We start from the raw sequence: 22385 nt of genomic DNA on the forward strand, positions 1-22385 counted from the left end.
TCTTAATAAATACTGATTGACATTCATCAATGATCCTGCCTGACATAGGACTAACCTATTTGTTTGTAATTCACATTTAGAAGACATACGAGTCTATATTGTTTAATATTATTGGCCTCCTTTATTTTTTAATCAGAGTTATAGCTCCATAGTTAAGTCTCTTGATATCCAGATTGTCATCATTAAAGTCTTTCAGCATGATATATATATCACTCTTGGTAACATGCCAAAAAGACTGGAAAAAGGAGACATTAAACCTATTAGGCCCAGATGCAGAGTTAACTTTCATGGATTGGATTGCCCTATCCCAATCCTCTTCCCTATAGGGAAGCTCCAAATACTCTTTGTCTTAAGAGGGTATATGTTCATCCTGATCCTAAAAGTGTTGTTTTAAGTGCATGCCTTTATCAGGTTGAGAACCAAAAAGGCGTTTATAAAACTCAGTGATATGCCTCGTGATGTCAAATTGTACTTTAACCACCCCAGCTTCAGTTTCCAAAAACCTGATATGCTTTCCTTTTTCTTCCATTGGCATAGAGGTGGAAAAACTTGGTATTGGAGTCATCATGAAGAATCCAGTCTTGTCCACCTCTCCTCTGCCAATAAATCTCTTCCATGAGATACAATTTTTCTAAATTATGCTTAATTTGGTATCTGTTTTTCCATTCCTCATTAGATAATCCTTCCTTATCTACCTTGGCATCTAATCCCTCTAAATCATGTATGAGGAGTTTCTTCTGTACTTTATTTGAGCCATTTATTTTCTTACTCCATCCACTAAAAAATTTCTTGCTTTTAACCAAGCATCCATGCCAACAGTCCAAGGAATAAATTACCATATACATCCTTTATTTAAAGGAAACTCATTTTCCTTCAAACAACTCCTTGATCCCAGATTGGAGCAACCATTGCTTCTCAAAGAAGAAGTATTTGGGTCCCCTTACTTTGGACTCCCCTGAGTACAAAATGATGGGGCTATGGTCAGAGCCAATTCTGGTAATGATCCATGCACAACAGAGGATCTTTCCTCCCATTCAGTGGTGGCCAAAATTTTATCCAAGTTAATTATCATAGGGTTAACTTGCTTATTAGTCCAAGTAAATTGGGCACCCGATCTGTGAATCTCCATTAGCTGCCAGTTACCAGTAAAGAAATTAAACAAATCCATCAACTGATAATCCACATTATCATTATTTTTATCTGCAACAAACCTTATAAGGTTGAAGTCACCACCTATAACAACGGGAAGGGATTCATTTCCGCAATAGGAGCTCAATTCCTCAAGGAAGTGACCAGACCAGCTGTGGTCCACATGCCCATAGACAGTCACAAGGTTCCATATGAAATTATTGCTTTTGTTCCTCAAGACCATCTTAATAGAATAAATGCCAATGTGAGAATCCTCCATCTTAGTGGTGTCCTCCCTCACACCCATAAGTATTCCTCCAGAATGACCTCTTGCAGGCAACCATTGACAAGAAAACAAACTATGACCAGAGATTTAAGCTAGCTCCTTGCTAGAGAAATCTCTCTTAATGGTCTCTTATAACCCCACAACATCCAGCCTTTCCTGAGTAATAAATTCTCTCACTTGTTTTCTTCTAAAAGGTTTACCTAGACCTCTAACATTTCAGAAAAGGGTCCTCATTTTTTTCTCCTACCTCTTACAGGTGTAGGTGCTTGTTGTCCCATTTATGGTTCTTGAACCTTGAATACATCATATCCTCTAACATTATTGTCAATAACCTCCATAAGCTCTTATGGGTTGTCTCCCTCACCATGAGGAGAGACTTTCTCTGCTAGCTTGGCTAAATACTCCTTATAGTTAGCTTTCACTATGGTTGCTCTTGCAAGTTCTTCTGATTTAAAGGCTGAAATTAGTTCTTTTGAATTATCTATATCTAAGCCACGATTATCAATGACCTCAGTAATATAATCATTAGAAGTATTATTTAATATAGAAAAGGGATTATTAGAGGTATTACCTGTGTTTTCCAGATTCTTGACCTTTAATCTATTTATAGATTTCTCTTGGATGGGGACTCCATCCCTAGAAACCCTCTTGCTGAATCTGATGGCCACAGTAGATCTGCCACCTCTAGCTCTTCTTTTTGTTTGATCTCTCGGGATGGACCACCTTTGGTCATCTTCTCCTTTAGAATTAGAGGATATTATCTGATATGTTCCCTTATCACACTTGTCAAAGATAGCCTCCTCCATGGAGTATCTTCTGTGTTCATCTCCCTGTGACCATATGCAGGTGCTTGCACGGTGCTACTCGTAGGGACAAGTTCCCCAGAGTTGCTAAAGGTAAGAGGACTACCTCTCTCTCTAGGAGTGAGAAGGGCCAGTCATTTATTTGCCTCCATACAGTAAGTCCCCTCTCTGCTATGAACCACAATGTGACCATCAGGAACCTCCAGTTCCTCCTTCTCATTGCTTTTCACCTGAGAAGCCTCCTTTTCTGACTGATGCCCTTCAAATTCAATTATTGTGCCTTCATAACTCCCCTTGTCTATGATAGGCCTACCAATTATCTTAGTAGGGCTTACTGCCACCTTGTCATGATCACCTTCAGAGAAAGGCACTTCATTAGGCTCCCCATGACTTTGAGTGAAAAGAAAAATCTAAGTACACTCATCATTTGGGGTAGTTTCATGTAATAGAACCTTTAGGGTGCCAATGTTAGGGTCCTGAAACTTCCCAGTAACAGGGCATAGCTAGTTTTTGTCCCCTGTTGCGTATAGTCTTTCCATGCAATAGTTGCCCTCACCTTGGGGTCAAACATGTCTAGAGGCATCACATGCATAACCTCCTGGTTATCATTTTTTTTTCTTTTGGCTTGTCCTCTTTCTCCTTGTTAGCTTTACTGAGTGTCTTGTTCATCTCAGTTCCAGCTCCATCCTAATTGACAGAATCATCAAACTCACTTTCATCCTCATCACCTTCATCATCTTTGGGTTCATCTGGTTTAGGTCCCTCCTTGGGTCCTTTAGCAGATAAGCCTTTAGTAACAAATATGATGTCATGGCCTTCCTGTCAAAATATACCCTGACAAAATGTTGAATCTTGTAAGGATCCAAGCAATTCACTTTGACTCTGATAGGGTCCTCCCTAATCATACTCAGTTCATCAACAAACAGAGGTTCTACTATTATGGAAGTGATCTACTTGATCACATCTTCTTCCTTAGCATATGAAGGTATACCATATACCTTAATCTATACAGTTTGTAACATATTTACCACCGTAAGATCCTTGTTATATTTCGAGAATTTAACCTTTAACGATCTCAATTCCACCGAATTCATTCTGGTCATGGTGTACAAAGCCTCCTTACTGAAAAAACAACAAAATCGTTTATGTCCAGTTTCTTGACCTTCCAATTCTATTTGGGGTCAATTACAAATTTTAGCTCCTCTTCTAATTTTCCCTCAGTGGCTTCTCCTTGAAGCACCATGATCAGACTAGAGTTGGAGATTGTTTGTTTTTTATCATTTCCAATCTTAATAGAATAGAAGCCCTAATCGACACCAAAATCAAACATTCTGATCTTCCTATTGTTAACCAGACAATCAACTGCCATATGACCTATTTTTTTACACTTATAATACACGTGATCATTGTTACAATACAGTTGATGATGACCAACAGTTTGACAGTGGAAGCAAAGCATATCTTCTTCTGTCGTGCTCGATTTGAGTGTTTTACCTTTGTTATCTTGACAAGGAGGGTTGTTCTTGGAATTATCTTGCGCCTAAGAACCCCAGCCTCCACGAGAGTCACTGTGATACCCCTGACCACGAGCATATAGTCCTCTGCCTCTATGTTCCTGTTGGGCATCACCCTGACCACCTTGGTCAGATGATTCACCGTCGCGGCCACCTTGACTAGGAAGACCGCCACCACGAGCATCGTGACCACGACCGCCTTTTCCAAACAGTCCTCCACCAAGATCGCCTTGACCAATAGGGCCACCTCCACGGCCCCTTGTCTGGCGTGGTACCTACCCTAGCTTGGATTGTGGAAACAATCTCCTTGGCCTCCAAATCCATGAGGGGGGGGGGGGGGAGGGGGAGGGGACGGTGGAAACAATCTCTGCGTGAGTTCAAACCTCGTTGAAGCTTCTGTCACAGATCTTGCTTGCGCCTGAAGTCCAGCCCTAGCAGATCGTCCTCTTTTCTACGCTTCTCTTTGTGCTGAATCTGATGCTCGTTGTTATTCCTCTGATTCATCGCACCTTCCAGAATTGCATGCGCAAAGGATTTCTTCAGCTTTAGCCATGCTATTAGAATTCTTAGTAAATATTAGAATTCTTCAGCTTTGGGATGTCTTTATATGCTATGTTATTCACGTGACCGGACTTTAGCCATGCTATTAGAATTCTTAGTAAATATCAAAAGAATCCTGGGGAAGAGCACTGGAAGCAAATGAATCATGTAGTATGTATGTTATGCCAAAGGAACTTTGAATTATTCATTATGTTTTAATGGTTATAATCTTCAACTACAGGGTTATACTGATGCTGATTGGCAAGGGGATCTGGATGATCGGAAATCTACTTTAAGTTATATATTCACTTTGGCAGGAGGTGCTATTTCTTGGTGTAGCAGAAAACATAATTTAGTTGCTCTTTCTTCCATGGAAGTTGAATATATTGCTGCATCTGAAGCGGTGAAGGAAGGTATACAACTAAGGGAATTTCTTACATCAATTAAGGTCATGGAAACTGCATTACAACCTGTCACTATATTTTGTGACAACCGGGCGGCAATCAAGGTCTAATGATTTCAAATTTCATAGTAAAAATAAACACATTGAGGGAAGATATCATTATATTCGTGGTGTAATAAATAGATTTAAGTTTGTTCATTTGGTTTATTTGCCAAGTACTAATATGGTTGCAGATCCACTGACTAAGCCAGTTAGATAGGAATTATTTTCTCAGTATAGGACTTCGTTTTATTGATTGAAATATTTTAGTCAAGTGGGAGATATTGGACTTTTACGTGGCTTTCAACATTCATTCATAGTTATATATATTATGATCTTTGTCTATTCAACTCAATATGAAAAAAATTATTTAACCGTCATATGTGATGAGGAATATTTGATGCGGAATTTAACTCAAGGAATTAATACTTGAGGCCGAGTACGACTGTGCTAAAATACAATATAGAAATTGATTGAGATATACTCTACTGGAATTTATATGTGCGTACATGTTTTAGCCCGGATACAACATATGGTGGAATAGCTAGGTTTGCTATGCAAGATCGGCTCTGCAGGCTGTTGGCCCACATGATCATATTGGAATTAATCTCATATACAATATGATCATAGCACATGACTCACACATATGTGCTATGGACTGGTATATTGTAGACTCATATAACTGGCATGTCTGATCGTGATTGGTGAGATGGTTCAGGAGTCTAACGGTTTATCTGGAAACGGGTGTAGCACCTGGAAGTGAAGTCTATAAATATGTCATTACCATCTAGACTCAGAAAGTATTCATTACGTAAGAAACCATCAAAGGAGACATGTCATTAGTGACGGCTTCTCAATACGCGTCACTAATGCACTATAAGTGACAGGTCCAGTAACGACCCGTTACTAATGTGTGGCCCGGGCTGGAACCAGCCAAGACCCGTCACTAATGAGGGTTCATTAGTGACGGTGAGCGAACGACCCGTCACTAAAGATATTAGTGATGGGTCACATTAAAGTCCGTCATTAATAATCCAATCATTAGTGTCGGGTATATGGGGCACACGTCACTAAATGTAGCCTACTCATTAGTGACGGGTCGTTATGATACCCGTCACTGAAATTAAAATGATTAGTGACGGGTCGTAGTTGTTACCATCGCTAGTGACTAACTCATTAGTGACAGGTGTCCTTATCACCCGTTACTAATTTCTTTGCCGGTCACTATTATCTGCTAGACCAGTCTTATCCACCCATTTCTCTGTCTCGACTACTCTCATCTCCGCTCACGTCTGCTCACCTCCTCCTCCCGCCGCTGCCTCCATTCGCACCTCGCCGCCGACGCTGCCGCCATCCTCCCCCCTCCACCACAGCCCGACATACACCGTCGCCCCCCTCTACCCGCTAGGATTAGGGCGATAGATCAAGGTGGTGTGGGCCGTTGTCGTCGCTGTGGCGGACTTGGATGGACCCCGATAACTCCTCCATCGGCTCGCGCACCAGGCGTACACTACCCTTTAAGCGTTCCCCCACCGACGTTCCCCCACCAGTCACGATCGAGACCGATCATAATAACCTCTTTTTTTTCTCCCTCATTGTTAGGCTTATAGTAACACTAATTAGGACACAACAATTTAATTGAGTTTATAGTACGTTAGGCTCAATTCATATCATCCTATCATGTAGGTGTTGAAACCGATCGTATAGCTCAAAGAGGTAATCCCTGCTATAGGTGGTACTGCATCTTTGGTGCAATCCATTCTAGATAGAAGGAATTTGTAAAGTTATCTATCTCTTTTGACATACATTCAAGGGGAGAAAGTAGTGGGGATATCATTATTAGGGCATATGACAATATATCACCGATTTTGTAAAGTATTATTTTAAAGAACAGCACAAAGGAGAATCTATGGTCTTACATTCAAATAAATAAACTAGGTTGCTTAAATGCAAAACAGCAGTATAAAATGTACACATAAGATCTTATTTTGTTCTTTGATGTGGTAATGAACAGGCGTATATCAGATATTCAGATGTAACATGCAATCAAACAAAAAGATAACCAAAGTGAACAAAAATTAAAATTATTCATAACATCCTTGCAACTCATAAAATGAGAGCTACCACCATTGGTGTAAGAGCTCAAATCCAATCATTATATCACCATATCTGCTAGCTCAAATTACATAACTTACCTCACTGTGGAGCAGCATTCTTTCATCAAAACCAATCGCAGTAGATGCCAGCAGCGATTCTGTATAGAATAGTGTGAGCAAATGAGAAATTTAGAGTACAGTAGGCATATGAAAAATTAATGCAGCAGCCCTGCATTCAGCTTCAAAGTTCAAACTACCGTGTGAAGGTGAACATACATTGGGACACAGTGTCAGACCATTCTAATTCCTTCTTTATCATGATTCCAATGCTTTAGATGGTTTCTTAATATGCATTCTATGGATGCCTTATCATTTGTTGGAGATAGAAATTTTAAACCAAGTGTTAATTGGATTAATCACCAAGTCATTGTTTACATAGAAGAAGCCACATCAAATCAAAGGTGGTTTTCTCCAGCCCAGGAGCAACATACAGCAGGCAAACCGACCACATATTTGGAAACATGGGACATGTCTATCGGTCTGTTTATGTTGGACTATATCGCTGGTTCAAACTTGAAACAATTCGTCAATCACATGTATGGATCAAAAGATGCCCACTTGGAAAGATTTTGTGAGAGAATTTCTGTTAGTATGTTGCCAATTTCAGTAGCTTCCTTGCGTGGTCACTCTTTGTCCACAGTCCACAGACAGAAGTCAGATCTATAAAAACAAAATCTTGTTTCATAACTTTTTTAACGAATTCAGGAAGGTGCGATTTGGTTCTTATTTGTTCATATTAGTTGGTGGTGACCTTATTAACTAAGGCGTATTAGGAATCTTTTCCGATTTAGTTACTTAGCCTAATTCTGTATTAATCAGAATTTCACTAGGTTGAAACTTGGCTAGGTCAATTAACCTAGTTTATCTCTCGCTCTCGCGTTTCTATCTTTCTTCCTTTTCTTTTAATTAGTTGGTTCACAGACTTTGCCATCCTGGGATCAAACCCGAGTGGTGGCATTGCAATCTCACATTAGTTCAAGCAATGAAATACAACTAATATTTTAAAGGTGTGCATTATTTGGTGAAACAAATCTTGATATTCAAAGTAAGAAACAAGCATTAAAATTTAAAACGGATATCTGAAACTTGGTAATGAAAAGTAATAGAAAAACGTAGCTATAAGTGCAAACAACACCTGTGTCAGCAGATGCCAAAGCTGCCTGTGCAATTTGAGTTTTGAAATCGTCATACCCAGCTACATCAGATCCCTTAAGCTCATGGCAATTCTAGAAAATGAGAACAAGCACCAAGAAGACACGAGTCAAAACAATGTTACTGGATGTGCTGAGATATAAATTTATAACTTTCAATGAGTCACACGGCTTGCCTGACCACCAAAAAAAATATCTTACCAGGCAATGTGTAATCTCGTCCATGTTTGGCATTGTGCAGTTCAAGCAAAACCACCTATTCACAACAAAGCGAGTAGTGGGTTCCCAGTCACTGTCATATTCCTCTTCGTCATTAAAGAAAAACAGATCCTCCAGCGTACCCCCAGCCTTTTCTTTTTCAGACTCTTGTGGTAGATCATCACCAGCCATGCAATTCCCATTTTTGCCATCCAGACAGCCATCATGGTCAGCACTCTCAGCATGGCCTGACCGTGCTATGGAACCTCTGATCTCTTCTACTGAAGCATCAGCATGATCACAATCAAAACCAGTGAGGAAATGCCATTCACTCCAGCACAAGACGGTTTTCCATAACCATCGCAGCTTTGGCATTTGCCATGACAAGCTTGACCAGAAAGACCACGGTTCTCAAGGCCACGGGAGGGTATCTCACCCTTTTTGCCACTAAGTGGTCTCATATCAGATGCCATAAGAAAGTATCCAGTGTGAGGCTCAAATCTGTATAAAAAATGATCAGCAGAAGAAAACAAGTGGCTCAAGAAACACAATTGAAACAGATGGCACTATGCATTATTAATTACCCTAATCATTACAAGCCGCCAAATCTAGCTACTCTCATCCCACCTGAACCACGCATCGTAATGATCAGGACCATAGTAGAACAGTTGCATCAGCATTACTATTACTAGATATCAATTAAACGTCACCACGAAGCGCCACGATAAAACTGGTGTTACACTTGCAAAGGCGGCAAGGCGCTTTCAGGAAATAGGATCGTTAGTCGTTACCAAATGCATATATGCACTCACATAGTCGCATCTACTGGCTTTTGCCACGCAATCTCCATAAAACCCTTCCAAAACCACACCTATCTCGTTTTGATCTTGAGCTTTTTTATTTTTATATTTCAAAAATAAAAATTATAAAAATAGATATCGGTTTGAAAAAATTACAGAAGTATATTACTGTTGCCCTTAAAAATAAAAGATACTTTATTTCATTACTCTCAAAATTCAAAACACTACCGAAATCATCATGAAAAATTCTGAAAACATTTGGTGGTGTAGAGTATACTATGATCTAGCTCTCCAAAAAATTTCAGACAAAAAATATGATCTTTATAATAAGAAACAGACTTTGTACAATAAAAAATAATAATGTTGTATTTTTATTATTTTTTAACCTGTCACCCGTTGAAAGTACGATAGGCACTTGTCGCCCTTACAGCAGGCGATAGTAGCCTAGTTCTACGATTTTTTCAAATGAACATCTATTTTTACAATTTTTTATTTTATAGATATAAAAAAATCCTGCATGGTGTGTTATTGCCCCGGAAAACAATTTTCGGGTCTTTTTTACAATTTTGTCACCAGTTCACGTCTCTAAGTTTATTGGAATTTTTTTGTTTGATATTATATGATTTGAGACTTTAAAATAGACCAATTGATTGTCAGTTGCAATGGATGCTAAATAGACTCTATCGCGAGTTATAAATATTGCAGGAACATAATAACATTAGTTTCCACATAGATACGAGTTAGTCAAGGGCGGAGCTAGCATTGAGGTAAGTCAGATCATGTGAACATCGGATGTAGAAGGGCACATAGCCTTAGTATGTTAATGGTGATCGGCCATGAATGGTGCATAAGTAAAAGGCCACGGGAGCGTATCTCACCCTTTTTGCCACTAAGTGGTGTCATATCAGATGCCATAAGAAAGTATCCAGTGTGAGACTCAAATTTGTATAAAAAATGATCAGCAGATGAAAACAAGTAGCTCAAGAAACACAATTAAAACAGATGACACTATACATTATTAATTACCCTAATCATTACAAGCCGCCAAATCTGACTACTCTCATCCCACCTAAACCACGCATCGTAATGACATGTCAAAGTAGAACAGTTGCATCAGCATTACTATTACTAGATACCAATTAAATGTCACCGCGAAGCGCTATGATAAAACTGTTGTTACACTTGCAAAGGCAGCAAGACGCTTTCAGGAAATGAGATCTTTAGTCATTACCAAATGCATATATGCACTCACATAGTCGCATCTACTAGCTTTTGCCGCACAATCTCCATAAAACCTTTCCAAAATCACACCTGTCTCATTTTGATCTTGAGCTTTTTTATTTTCATATTTCAAAAATAAAAAATTATAAAAATAGACATTCGTTTGAAAAAATTACAGATATATATTACTGTTGCCCTTAAAAATAAAAAAATACTTTATTTCATTACTCTCAAAATTCAAAACACTATCGAAATCATCATGAAAAATTATGAATACATTTGGTGGTGTAGAGTATACTATGATCTAGCTCTCCAAAAAATTTCAAACAAAAAATATGATCTTTATAATGAGAAACAGACTTTGTACAATAAAATGTATCTTTTTTTTCTCATCATACAAATAATTGTTTGAGTTGAATTTTTTTTAAGAAGTTGATTACAGCATCCTCTACACTATACATTTTTCAAAAAAAATTATGATAATTTTAATAGTATTTTGAATTTTGAGAGCATTCAAATGATGTATTTTTTATTAAAAAATAATATTGTATTTTTATTATTTTTAACCTGTCGCCCGTTGGAAATATGATAGGCACTTGTCGCCCTTTACAGCGGGTGACAATAGCCTAGTTCTACGATTTTTTCAAATGAATATCTATTTTTACAATTTTTTTATTTTCCAGATAAAAAAAATCCTGCATTGTGTGTTATTGCCCTTGAAAACAATTTTCGGGTCCTTTTTACAATTTTGTCAACAGTTCACGTCTCTAAATTTATTGCAATTTATTTGTTTGATATTATATGATTTGAGACTTTAAAATAGACCAATTGATTGTCAATTGCAATGGATGCTAAATAGACTATCGCGAGTTATAAATATTGCAGGAACACAATAACATTAGTTTCTACGTAGATACGAGTTAGTCCAAGGGCGGAGCTAGCATTGAAGTAAGTTAGATCATGTGAACGTCGGATGTAGAAGGGCACGTAGTCTTCCTGTTTGTTTTTTACTTCTGATTTTATTTGTGTTATTGTAGAAGTTAGAAGTCAGAACAAATAGGTTATAGAGAAGTGATTTCTGAGAAGTCAGAAGTCAGCTTCTGAGAAAAATAAACTAAAGCTGAGAAGCTCGCTGAGATATGTTTTTCTGAGAAGCTATGTGCTGAGAAACTAAAAATTTATTGTAGAAGCTAACAACATATTTCCAAAAGTATCTTTTCAGACAAGCCAAAAGCATATTTTTTCAGAAAAGCTCAAAAGCAAAAGCTCAAACAAACAGACCCTTAGTGCATATTTGTTTCAGTCTGTTTCTGGCTTCTGCTTCTGTTAGAACCCCAGAAGCCACGAGACTAAGGCCGTGTTTGTTTGAGCTTCTGCTTTTGAGCTTCTCTGAAAAGCAGTGCTTTTAGCTTTTCTGAAAAGCTGCTTTTGAAAATAGGTTGTTGGCTTTTACAATAAATTTTTGGCTTCTCAGCACATAGCTTCTCAGAGAAGCACATCTCAGCGAGCTTCTCAGCTTTAGTTCATTTTCCTCAGAAACAGACTTCTGGCTTCTCCAGAAGCCACTTCTCCAGAACCTCGTTTGTTCTGGCTTCTGGCTTCTGGCTTCTGCCAGTAGCAGAAGCAGTTTCAGAAGCAGCAAACAAATACAGCCTAAACAAACTGGTTTGCTAAAAAGTGGTTTCCTACTTCTGAGAAAATAAACTAGAAGCTGAGAAGCTAGTTGAGAGTAGTTTTCTGAGAAGTAGTGTGCTGAGAAGCAAAAAAATACTGTAAAATCCAATAGCTAAAATTCAAAAATAACTTTTCAGAAAAGTCAAAAACATAGCTTTTCAGAGAGGCCAGAAGCAGAAGCCAAAACAATCAGGCCCTTATGTCTGAAAAGCTACTTTTGGAAATAGGTTGTTAGCTTCTACAACAAATTTTTGACTTCTCAGCACATAGCTTCTCAGAAAAATGTCTCTCAGCAAACTTCTCAGTTTTAGTTTATTTTTCTTAGAAGCAACCTTTTGGTTTCTCCAGAAGCCACTTCTCCAGAACCCCGTTTATTCTTACTTCTAGCTTCTGATTTTAGCAACAGCAGAAGCAAAACCAGAAACAGTAAACAAACAGGATCTTAGTACGTTAATGGTGATCGACCATGAATGGTGCACAAGTAAAAGGCTAGAGCATAGAGGAGGAAGAAGATGATGGTCCGATGGATACTTCAATGTTGCACACTTAATGAAGTGGACCAGCTTATTTCGGCTCGCCAAGTGGAAGATGCAAGCGGACCACATGTGATCAAATGATCGCCGCTAGTTATCTAAACCCTAATGTGATGAATGGTAATAATAAACGATACGAACCAAGTGATAGACAACATCCTAAGACCATCCCACCATTTTCCCTTCATTTCGTTTTTTTTTCTGATTCTTTTTCCCGTTCTTATTCCCTTCATTTTTTTCTCATCTCTAATCCCTTCACTTCGAAGGGATTTGTAGAGTGAAAAGAGAGAAAATCCCGTCCTGAAGTGAATGATCTTCGAAATTTTTTTTGAAAAGAACCGTGAAGAGAAATCGTTAGAGCGCCGAAGAAAACAAAAATTTCTTCAGAAGAGATTCTGGATTAAAAAAAAAAATCATTAGGCATGATCTAAAAGCGACGACAGCACAAGTAGATAGTAGTCCAGAAGGTGCGTCAACTAGGCGATCAGGCGACATGACGAACCGATGATGGGTGCCCATGGGCACAACAGTAGTATGCGAGTCAAACATGTCACAATATTAGTTCTACTATGGTCGGAGTTTAGCTGGACTTCTCGTTTTTTAGGACTTCTCGAGGCTACCATAAACAAAAGTGTTGAATCCTAAACAGTGCATCTTTTGTTTATGAATTTTCATGTTATATTTTTTGTGTGCAATTGTGCTAATTAGATATGAGAAACTCCATCTATTTTGGATGGAAACTTAAGATCAGCGCCGAGTTACATGAGGTATTACATTGTATTAATACCACTAACTTTTCACGATGCACAAAAAATTATCCCTAGCACACAAAATTCACATCACATGAATCTATGACGGCGATGGTCTCGGAACGACCAACTCAATTCAGGAGAAGTTTGCCGTTAGGCCTTGTTTGGATCTCAAGATATAATTTACCCAACTTCCAAACAAATAAGGAGATAATATGTCTAGTTTACCCCATTGACAACAGGGAAAGATCGTGAGACTTCTGGATGGCGAAAAAGAAAAAGAAAAGACGTGAATACGAAGGTGGTTGCAGATTGAACGTATGTCAGATTTTTATTCCCCGCCCTAAAATATAAGAAAATAATATTTGATGCTCGCGTAATAGCAATAATGGGCATCATTTGAAGTATCTTCAGCCAACACACGACTATTTTAGATTGTTCGAGGCAAGGCCGCAAAATTACAATGTAATGCAGTCAACCTTGCCAAGAAAAGTACATGTTGAATACGAAGTGTGCGTTAATTAAAGCAAAATGGTGAGCTATTCCCTACAATGACATTTCTTAAGTATTTTGACCATTTAAGTGTCATTTTTCATAGACTTATGAATTATGATTGCAGCGGCGTTTCACAGAGTCGTGATAACTGGCGTGACATTTCTTAAAGGGCAGACTGAATTTCTGTTGTGTCGAGCATAGGTACAGCAACGAATTACGAATCAGCCACAGAACTACACACATATTACACAAGCACAAAAGCAACGAATATCCCACGCCCTCCCATTTGGAGCCACGCTCAAGCACCCTTCTTCCATGGCTGGATGACCGCAACGACGATGATCACCACTATCACCAGCAGTATGATAATGGCGTAGCACATCCACTTCCTCGAGTTCCTCTGCAGCTTCTTGGCATTCTGGAGCGCGCTCACGCCTTGCTGGATATGATTGGTGGCGTTTGAAACCTTGAAACAGAGAAAAAAGCGAGTTCAATTAGTTTGCTTTAGAAAACTTGGTGTTTGTTTCCAAAGAACTTAGCGCAGAAGTTGGCAGTTCTTACATGTGTCTCGATGTGGTTGATCATGTCTCCTTGAGCCTCAACCAGAACCGCCATATCCAGGAATATCTACAAGGCAAAAACAGGGAATGGAGTAAATTAGACATTATCTCTTGATGTTCACAAGACTATGGTCTGGGGAAAGTGGAAACTAGAATTGAACCCACGGATTACTGCAATATATATATATATATATATATATATATATATATATATATATATATATAGGACACACGTGTAAAAGTGGTATATGAGAGGTAGGAGTACATACACCCAGGAGTACATACTAGTTTTCCTATATATATATATTCTTTATGTGCATGTGTCAGGGCTTTAATTTGACACATGAATAGTTAGTGATTCAAATTAATCCCCTCGTCGTGCTCCAATATTATTTTCCCCTCCGTCATAATCACATAGACTAAGGAGACAGCAATTAACAGTCTACGTTTATTTGTCTAGAATTTTCTGCTAGAAGTTAGGCACTATTTTGAGGGGTGCTCCTGTTCATTGGATGGACATCTAATGGTAGATGATAAAAGTGATAATGTCATATTTTCTATAGAGGCTTCACACTCAGCTCTAGATAAGATAATAGATACTCCTGTTAATCAGATGACCATCTAATGGTAGATAATAGATGAGGTAATGCAGCATTTCTGTTAGATGTGTTTCGCACTCGGCTTTATATAAGGTACTGGATTGTATAGAAGGGCTTATCCAAAAACCAAAGGTCACCTGCTGCAACTCCAGAAGCTTCCTCTCTAGATCCCTTACAGCATCGTGTCGCTCCTGTATTTCAGCCACGGTGTCCAGTATCTGGAAAAAGACAAAAATACATCATAATTAGATATTGATGCTGTAAACAAACATGACTAGACTTGACTCCCTAGACAAGGTATCTCATAACAACTAATGAATACAACACATACCTGGCCTCTTCCCTGCTGTTGGATCGCATCTTTGAATATTTGCTCACTTTTTCCAGTCTCTATTAAATCGTCAATTGTCTGCAGGGTCCAAAACAAAAACATGACAAAAGTATGAAGTTAACCAAAGATCAAAATTCATTGAAAAATAACAGGATGAGAAGCATAAATTTAAACACAAGGGAAAATTACATGCTGCCAGTATTTACCTCTTCATCAGGACGATTACCAGTAACTGTAAAAACCCTTCTTTCAACAACCTCCCGATACTCCTGCCGGATCGCTTCTCTCAAAACCTGCACCAGATGTTTACAGGGTACCGCTTATGTAATATGATAATAAATTAATTTGTTCCACAACTTCTTTGGCCATTAAACAGAAGCAGGTATTCATAATGATTAAAACTTTAAAAGAACTGGAAGCTCTTCTAGAATTATACCACATAAGGAAGCAAATGCAAGCAGAAAGCAGAACCATCAGCAGAACATATTTCATTAAATGTTTTAAATTTTTACTCAGTAAAACATACAATTATCAATAAAGCCACTTTCCCTGCTTATGAAAAGCTAGATATTCATACTTCTTATGCTTGGATGGTTCTTGGGCATGGAAAAGTAGAGTGCTCTCTGCTGCTCTAAGAAGAATAAGGAGAAGATTGAAACATGGAAGTAATTAATTGTACATTTGTATTTCAAGATGTTTGTGCAATATAGGAAACTTGCAATCACAGAACAAGCGGTCACATAGATGGCAAGTTCAGACATTTCCATTAAAGGAGCACAGTACCTGAAAATCATCCATCCGTTCCTTCAATTTCTTTTTCACTGCTCTGTATAAATTGGAAAGCATAATGAATAAACAACAAGCTCATGCTAGCTACAGAACTAAAGACACTGGGATTAACTATAAACTTACCCAGTAGTCTGCTCTCTTGATCGATCTACGGCAGAACCCTTCCCGCATCCAGGTTTCTGCCTATTTGATAAGTTCTGTTTCACAAGGGAGGCAAAATATTAAGAAATCTTTGTTGACGGCAACACATGTCAGCTCGGTGAAAAATTCAGTAAGTGCTACAAATTCAGATAGGGGCATGTAAGAAAGCATGTTCACTAGTCTAAGCTTTTAGAAAAATACTGTTTGTTTCTAGTGGATTTGATAGCAGTATTTCAAACTAAAAGGCCTAGCCATAATGCTATACAGCAAAAAATAAGAAGCTTACTCATTTCCTCTTACATTTGACAGCACTATAATTGACAAAGTTACGACTTATTTATATAATTCCCACTATAAGCATAGCCCTCTTTTAATTCATACAGATACTAAAGATAATGCTATTAAATAGCAGGGTCAAGTGAGAACATACATCCTTTTCCAGTTCATCAACTTTTGTCTTTGCCATACGAGCAATTTTTCCCACTTCATCAATATCTTTCTCCATCCGCTGCTTAATTGCTATAAAAAAAGAACTGTTGCATCAAAATGCCATTTTTAAAATAGTGCACATGCATTTCAGATAACGTTGAATCAGCTAAAATAAACAAGTTCTCACCTTTCATGGCACTAGCTTTTGTAACTGCTTTGGATTCCTCATTCGCAGTCTACAAGCAAAAGTACGGGATTTATATTACATGCACAGGTTAAAAAAAAAGTAATCAAGAAAATGGTATTCAGACACAATATTCCGTTGTGCTACTAAATCCACACCATCAGCATAATGCATAAGGACCACAAAAAGCAAAGAATGAATTGGGGGTGGGGGTGAACCTGGAGCTTATTCAAGAGATTTGTCAGCTTAGCAATTAGGCCCTCGATCGCATCAACCTGTCATAACGCAAATCATTGTGTTATTAATCAGAAGGGTAAAAGTTGGACTAACAATGTAAATGTGGAAGGATAAACAGATGCATACAGTAAAGACAATACCTTTTTCAAGAAATCTTTTAAGTTGTCTGAAGCATCAGCCTGATGCATTCCCATTTCAATATCCCCATCCCTCGAAGAATCCCGCCGAGGGAGCTCAAACGAATCCTGTAAAATAGGAATGTTCATAATATGTTACACATGCACTGCAGTGCCTTTACAAAAGAAGGTTAGATTATAAATCCAATATGAGAAGCTAAATGTTCTACTTGCAGCAGCTTAAAATAACAGGATTGCGGCCCAGTAAAGCATAGGCACAATAAAGATCAACATTCTATTCCCAACAGAGCAGGACTCTATTCCCAACGGAGCAGATAAATTTCCAATGAGCGTTTCACTTCCTTCCCGTTGCAAACAGTATGTAAATCAAGACTGCAATGCACCATGCGGTAAAAAAGAAAACAAAAGTTGTAGATCATTCGAAGTTAAAAGAACGAGCTTTCCAGCACATATAACTCCAATAGATACAAAGCCTCATGAATTAGCACTTCAACAACAACACTTTTACAACTAGTGTTAACTCGATCATTGTGACTGTTCAATCAATCCAATAACACCACGACCAATTAATGCAATTGTGCGTTGAGATGGCCCTAACAGCACAGTTCACTTCAAAGCTAGAGGATACCTCAGAGGAAAACAGAACCCTCCATCCTTACCACATCCCAGGGAGGCACAAAACAACCAGCCAAAAACTCAACCAGCCCATTGCTCCCAACACAACTCAACTGCCTCGGCACCAAACCACGCAGATCTAACGCGACCACACCAAAAGCAGCTACCCTACCGCACGCAGCCGAGAAACACGGCCGGTTCCTTCCACCGCCCGCTTCGCATTCCTGCTCCCCGCCCCGCTCCGCTCAAGCAATCCCTTCCCCCATCGATCACTCCACCGCTGCTACCTCCGGTTAAGCGAACCTAAATTTCGGTCCGCCGCGGTTCCTTCCTGAACTCGGAAGCCCGTGCGGGAGGGGCGGCGCCGACTAGCCCGGCCCAGATCTTGAGCTCGCGCGCCGGATCCCGGCGAGCGGTTGAAGAAGTGGGAGGAGTCATCACGGAGGGGAGGAGAGGAGAGGAGAGGGGTGCTCACCGTGAGTAGGTTGTTCATGGCGGCGAGGCGGCCGGCGCGGCGACGAGAGAAAAAGAGGCCGGCGGCGAGGAGAGAGAGGGAGAGAGGAGAGCGGGGAGTGGAGGAGGTGTGGCCGTTGCCCGTAGGGGATGCTTAAAGCGGAGGGGAGGGGAGGGTTGAGGTGGTAGACGCCGCGTGTGCTGCTGCTGCTAGGTGGGCCTCGGAATTTTCCTAGGGGAAATTCGGTGTCATGGAAAGGGTTTTTTTATTAGAAAAAGTCTATTTTACTCTTCTAAAATATGTCCATACTCCGGATCACTCCTAAATTTTAAAACCATTTATTTATTTGACTCTCTAAAGTTTAAATATTGAATCACATAACCCCTTAAAAACGGATTTAATGGTGATTTTGTCACCGTGGCTACCATGTTACCTGATTTTTGCCATATGATTATCATGTGGTGGTCTATGCACATGGACAGGTGAGAGGGTGTCGGGCGGGAGTCGGCTAAAAGTAGACGATGATGTTGGATGGCCGGTGATGCTCTATCTCATCCAACGCATCCACGGTAACTTGTCATCCGGGACTTGGCAGAGAGCGAGAGGAGAGAAAGATAAAGAGGATGAATGGTGTGGATTGGGCGGATGGGCACGGAAATGTGGCGAGCGGTGGCACCATGATGCTTCGGACATTGGAGAGGAAGGAAAAAGTCGGGCACCTCGGTTTGATTGGGCTCGTGTAGAGCACCTACGGGGTAGGGCGACACTGGTAGGAGGGTTGGATGTGAGCGAGGCGCCACACAGAGGACTGGCAACGACGAGCTACGACTGAAGCAGAGGCGACACGTCGTCGATGCATCTCGATGCGTGAGGAATCCAATAGAGGGTACAACTAGCTAGTAGATGTCCTAGGGGTGGTGTACGAGGATAGAATCGGGCCGAGTGCTTACCGATGGTGAGAAATCAAAGGAGGCAGCGATGGCGGCTAGGTTTGGGCGTTTTGGCTCCAGCGGAAATCAAGGCTTCGGATGGGGCAAAACGGGATTGGGGGATCATGGTGGTACCGAGGAGGTGGGGGCGAAGATGGCTGGAGCTTGGGAAGAAAGGGGGAGTGGCGGCAGTTCACCTCGACCTCCTCACAGTCAAATTCAATCTAGGAAGCCATCAGGCTTGGGCTCCTAAGCCCATCAAGCTGCGGCGGTGCGTTTGGTGACGAACGAGGGCTCCGTTGGCAAAGACGAGGGTGACGGTGACGAGAGCATCCTGATGAATCACTCGCCCGACGGAGAGAGAGAAGAAGAGAGGTGATGTGGTAGCCATATGGCAAAAATCAGTGATGTGGTAGCCATGGTAGTAAAACCACCATTAAAATCGGTCTTAAGGGGTTATGTAATTCGGTATTTGAACTTTAGGGGGTCAAATAAACGGTTTTAAAGTTCAAGGGATGATCCAGACTACGGGCATACTTTAAGGGAGTAAAATAGACTTTTTTTCCTTATATATGGAAAGGTTATTCTAATAGGTAAGGGCAAGAATGGATTCGATTATAAATTTAGACTTTGTCCGTCGTCATCCGCACTGCAATGAGACCCACCGCGCGCCACCGTGCAGAAACAACCGCCGCAGATCACGTCCTTGCACGCCGTTGCCACTCGACAGGCCATTGTCGCAAATCACACCCGAAGGCAGGAAAACAGCTCGGCGCAGGTTTGGTGGGTGGACCGAGCGTGGGATTCGTGGATGGAGGATGGGGTACAGGCGGCGCGCGAGGGATTTATGGGTGAGGTTTTCTCTACTTTTTTTTTTGCACGGAGAGGAGAGTTACGATTTTTATCCCTTTTTTATATTTGATGGTAGTAGGAGGGGATATGGTGACGCATGATTAAACCCATCTTTTGTATAGGAGAGATCTTATTTATTGCTGTAAATCATTTTGTTTTCCTGATGTATTAATTGCCGGTAGAAATTTGCATATCAATAATATAAAATTTTCATGTAAACTGTACGTCACTATATATACAATTATATTTATGAATGTTTTCTCATTGTTTTTTACTAGAGCTTGTAAGCTGATTATGAAAGATGGTAATATTGATTGTCGGGTCTCATCCAGAGGAGAAGAGCTAGTTGAAGAGACTGTGAATTAGGCTTCCCACTCTACTTATCAACTTTTCAAACTTATGGTCAACGGCGTTCGTTACATTTTCTTTTGTTTCTTTTGTAACGGTGCCAGTAACAGAGGATCCATCCTCAAGTAACCCCAAATAATCAGCCCCTTTTTTCAAAAATTTGCTACACATCTAGGGTCTTCTTATGATCTTTTGGCTTTGTTTGCCGAAAGAAAAGGTTTGCATTGGCGACAAGAAAAATACCCTGTATCAGGTCTAGCGGCGTAGGGCTACTTTGGTTGCCCACGTGGTTAGCTTGCTTGTATTCGGTGAGCTAGACTCATTTGAGTTAGACTGTATACATATAATACTATTTATTTGGTTGATTGCATGTGTTTAATCTAGTTGATAAAAGATTGTGTTTGGTTGTCCGCATTAGTATATGTTGCATGAGATTGAAATAAAAAAATAAGTGTTAATATGATGTTTATTTTGTATAAATACACTCTATATTATTTAATTTATCATATTAAATCTCAATCTAATTTGAAATATACTGATACGAGTTAATACTCACTAATTATATATTAATATTATCACTATTGCAGTCTGGCCCAGGAGAAACATATTAAAATCCATTTTCTAAGAAACAAACTGAAACACTGATTTTATATCCGTTCATGCAGCTTCTCACCCGTGCGCAGCTATCCAAATTCCAAACAGCCTGGAGCAGTGGAGCTACATCCTAAGATGGCAGCGATGGCTGGTGCGGCTACCAAACATCCTCGTAATGACTGCTCCCCCGGCCAGGAAAGCGAGTTCACTACCTCGTGTAGCCGTAGCAAAGATTCTTTTGAATCCCTTTTCATGTTTCCGTTTTCGATTCCTCTGCTCGTCGGGTCGGCTGCCAGAGACAAACGGCGGGTGTGTCGGGCCCACGTGCACCAGACCCCACGGGTGGCGCTCCGGACCCACCTGTCGGTGAGTCACAAATCCGGTGCGCGCCCACGGGAGGCGGGGCCCACGGGCGGTGCTAGTAGGTGCGCGGGGCCCACCGACGGATCTTTTGACTTTAGACCTGTTTGTTTATTTGAGTCTTTTTCTTTCCAAAAGTTATGTTTTTACCTACGTTAAAAGTTATTTTTAGATTTTAGCAGTTGATTTTTATAATATTTTTTATTTTTTATACTACTTTAAAAAATTATTCTCAACTAGTTTTTAAAAATTATTCTCAGCTAGTTTTTCAATTTTTAGTTTATTTTCTAGGTTTCTATTAGCTTCTTCAAAAATCAATTTTTAGTAAACTATTTATTTAGACTTTTGCCTTTTAAGCTAACGGGTAGAAACAGAAATTAAAAATAAACTAAAATAAATACACCTTTAATCAAACTAAAGTCATTGATCTTCGGCTGTCGGAGGGAGGTTGGAACGTTCAGATAAATCGTTACAGTGACACGATGTACGGTAAAACAGTACAGTACCTTGATGACCAGAAAAAAGCACAGTAACTAACTTCAAAATTACTGTTTATACTGTAGCATCGTTCGCGTTTTACTGCTGCGCAGTGACTTTACCGGTTTCCGAAGCAAGCGGTCCGAGCTGGAGGACAGCGGTGTGTTTGGCTGTTTGCTTAATCCAATCATAGATTCATAGTGCTGTACTCTCTCTCTCTAATAAATAAATAAATCCAATCATAGTGCTACTCCATATTCCTGCACTGGATTATACTACTCCACATCGGGTAAAAAATAATTTTTGTTAACGATGATAACAGCAGATAAAGCTGACTCGGATGCGTCTGAGCATCTTCTATGACGGAGAAAGCTCTGCAGCTGTTACTCGTTAGGTACCACTAGTGGGGAAAATATCAGGTGGAAAACAACCTCGGTGAAATCATGAAATCACTCCACAAGCCATGTGTCAATGCTCTTAAAAAGCCCTCCAAAAACATTACCATGCATAGAGACATGATATTCTACATCTATGTAAAATTTGAAGACCGAACTCAAATTTCATTCGAAAGATATGAGACTGAAAAAAAAAAAGAATAGCAAATGATTGTCATTGTAGCTTAATTTGTTCCTCCCTAATCCTCGTTCTAAGGTGGCGAA

General features: G+C 39.8%; 1 protein-coding gene across 2 annotated transcripts; it reads right to left on the reverse strand.

The window, feature by feature from the left end:
• Positions 1 to 13832: 13832 nt before the first annotated feature.
• Positions 13833 to 18332, reverse strand: LOC133891674 (syntaxin-132). Of its 2 annotated transcripts, XM_062332407.1 has the most exons (12): positions 18188 to 18332; positions 17101 to 17205; positions 16942 to 16998; positions 16727 to 16775; positions 16541 to 16629; positions 16093 to 16166; positions 15964 to 16006; positions 15387 to 15473; positions 15181 to 15258; positions 14987 to 15067; positions 14252 to 14317; positions 13833 to 14156 (listed from the first exon to the last, which is right to left on the reverse strand). In XM_062332407.1, the coding sequence occupies exons 1-12, from the start codon at positions 18203 to 18205 to the stop codon at positions 13989 to 13991; spliced, it is 915 nt and encodes a 304-aa protein (XP_062188391.1). In that variant the 5' UTR covers positions 18206 to 18332; the 3' UTR covers positions 13833 to 13988. The 2 variants fall into 2 exon arrangements, with proteins under 2 accessions (XP_062188391.1, XP_062188390.1); XM_062332406.1 differs by lacking the exon at positions 18188 to 18332 and having other exon boundaries at positions 17101 to 17226.
• Between the last annotated feature and the right edge of the window lie 4053 nt (positions 18333 to 22385).

The sequence above is a fragment of the Phragmites australis genome, chromosome 14, assembly GCF_958298935.1.
Source record: "Phragmites australis chromosome 14, lpPhrAust1.1, whole genome shotgun sequence".
In the NCBI taxonomy this organism is placed as follows: Eukaryota; Viridiplantae; Streptophyta; class Magnoliopsida; order Poales; family Poaceae; genus Phragmites; species Phragmites australis.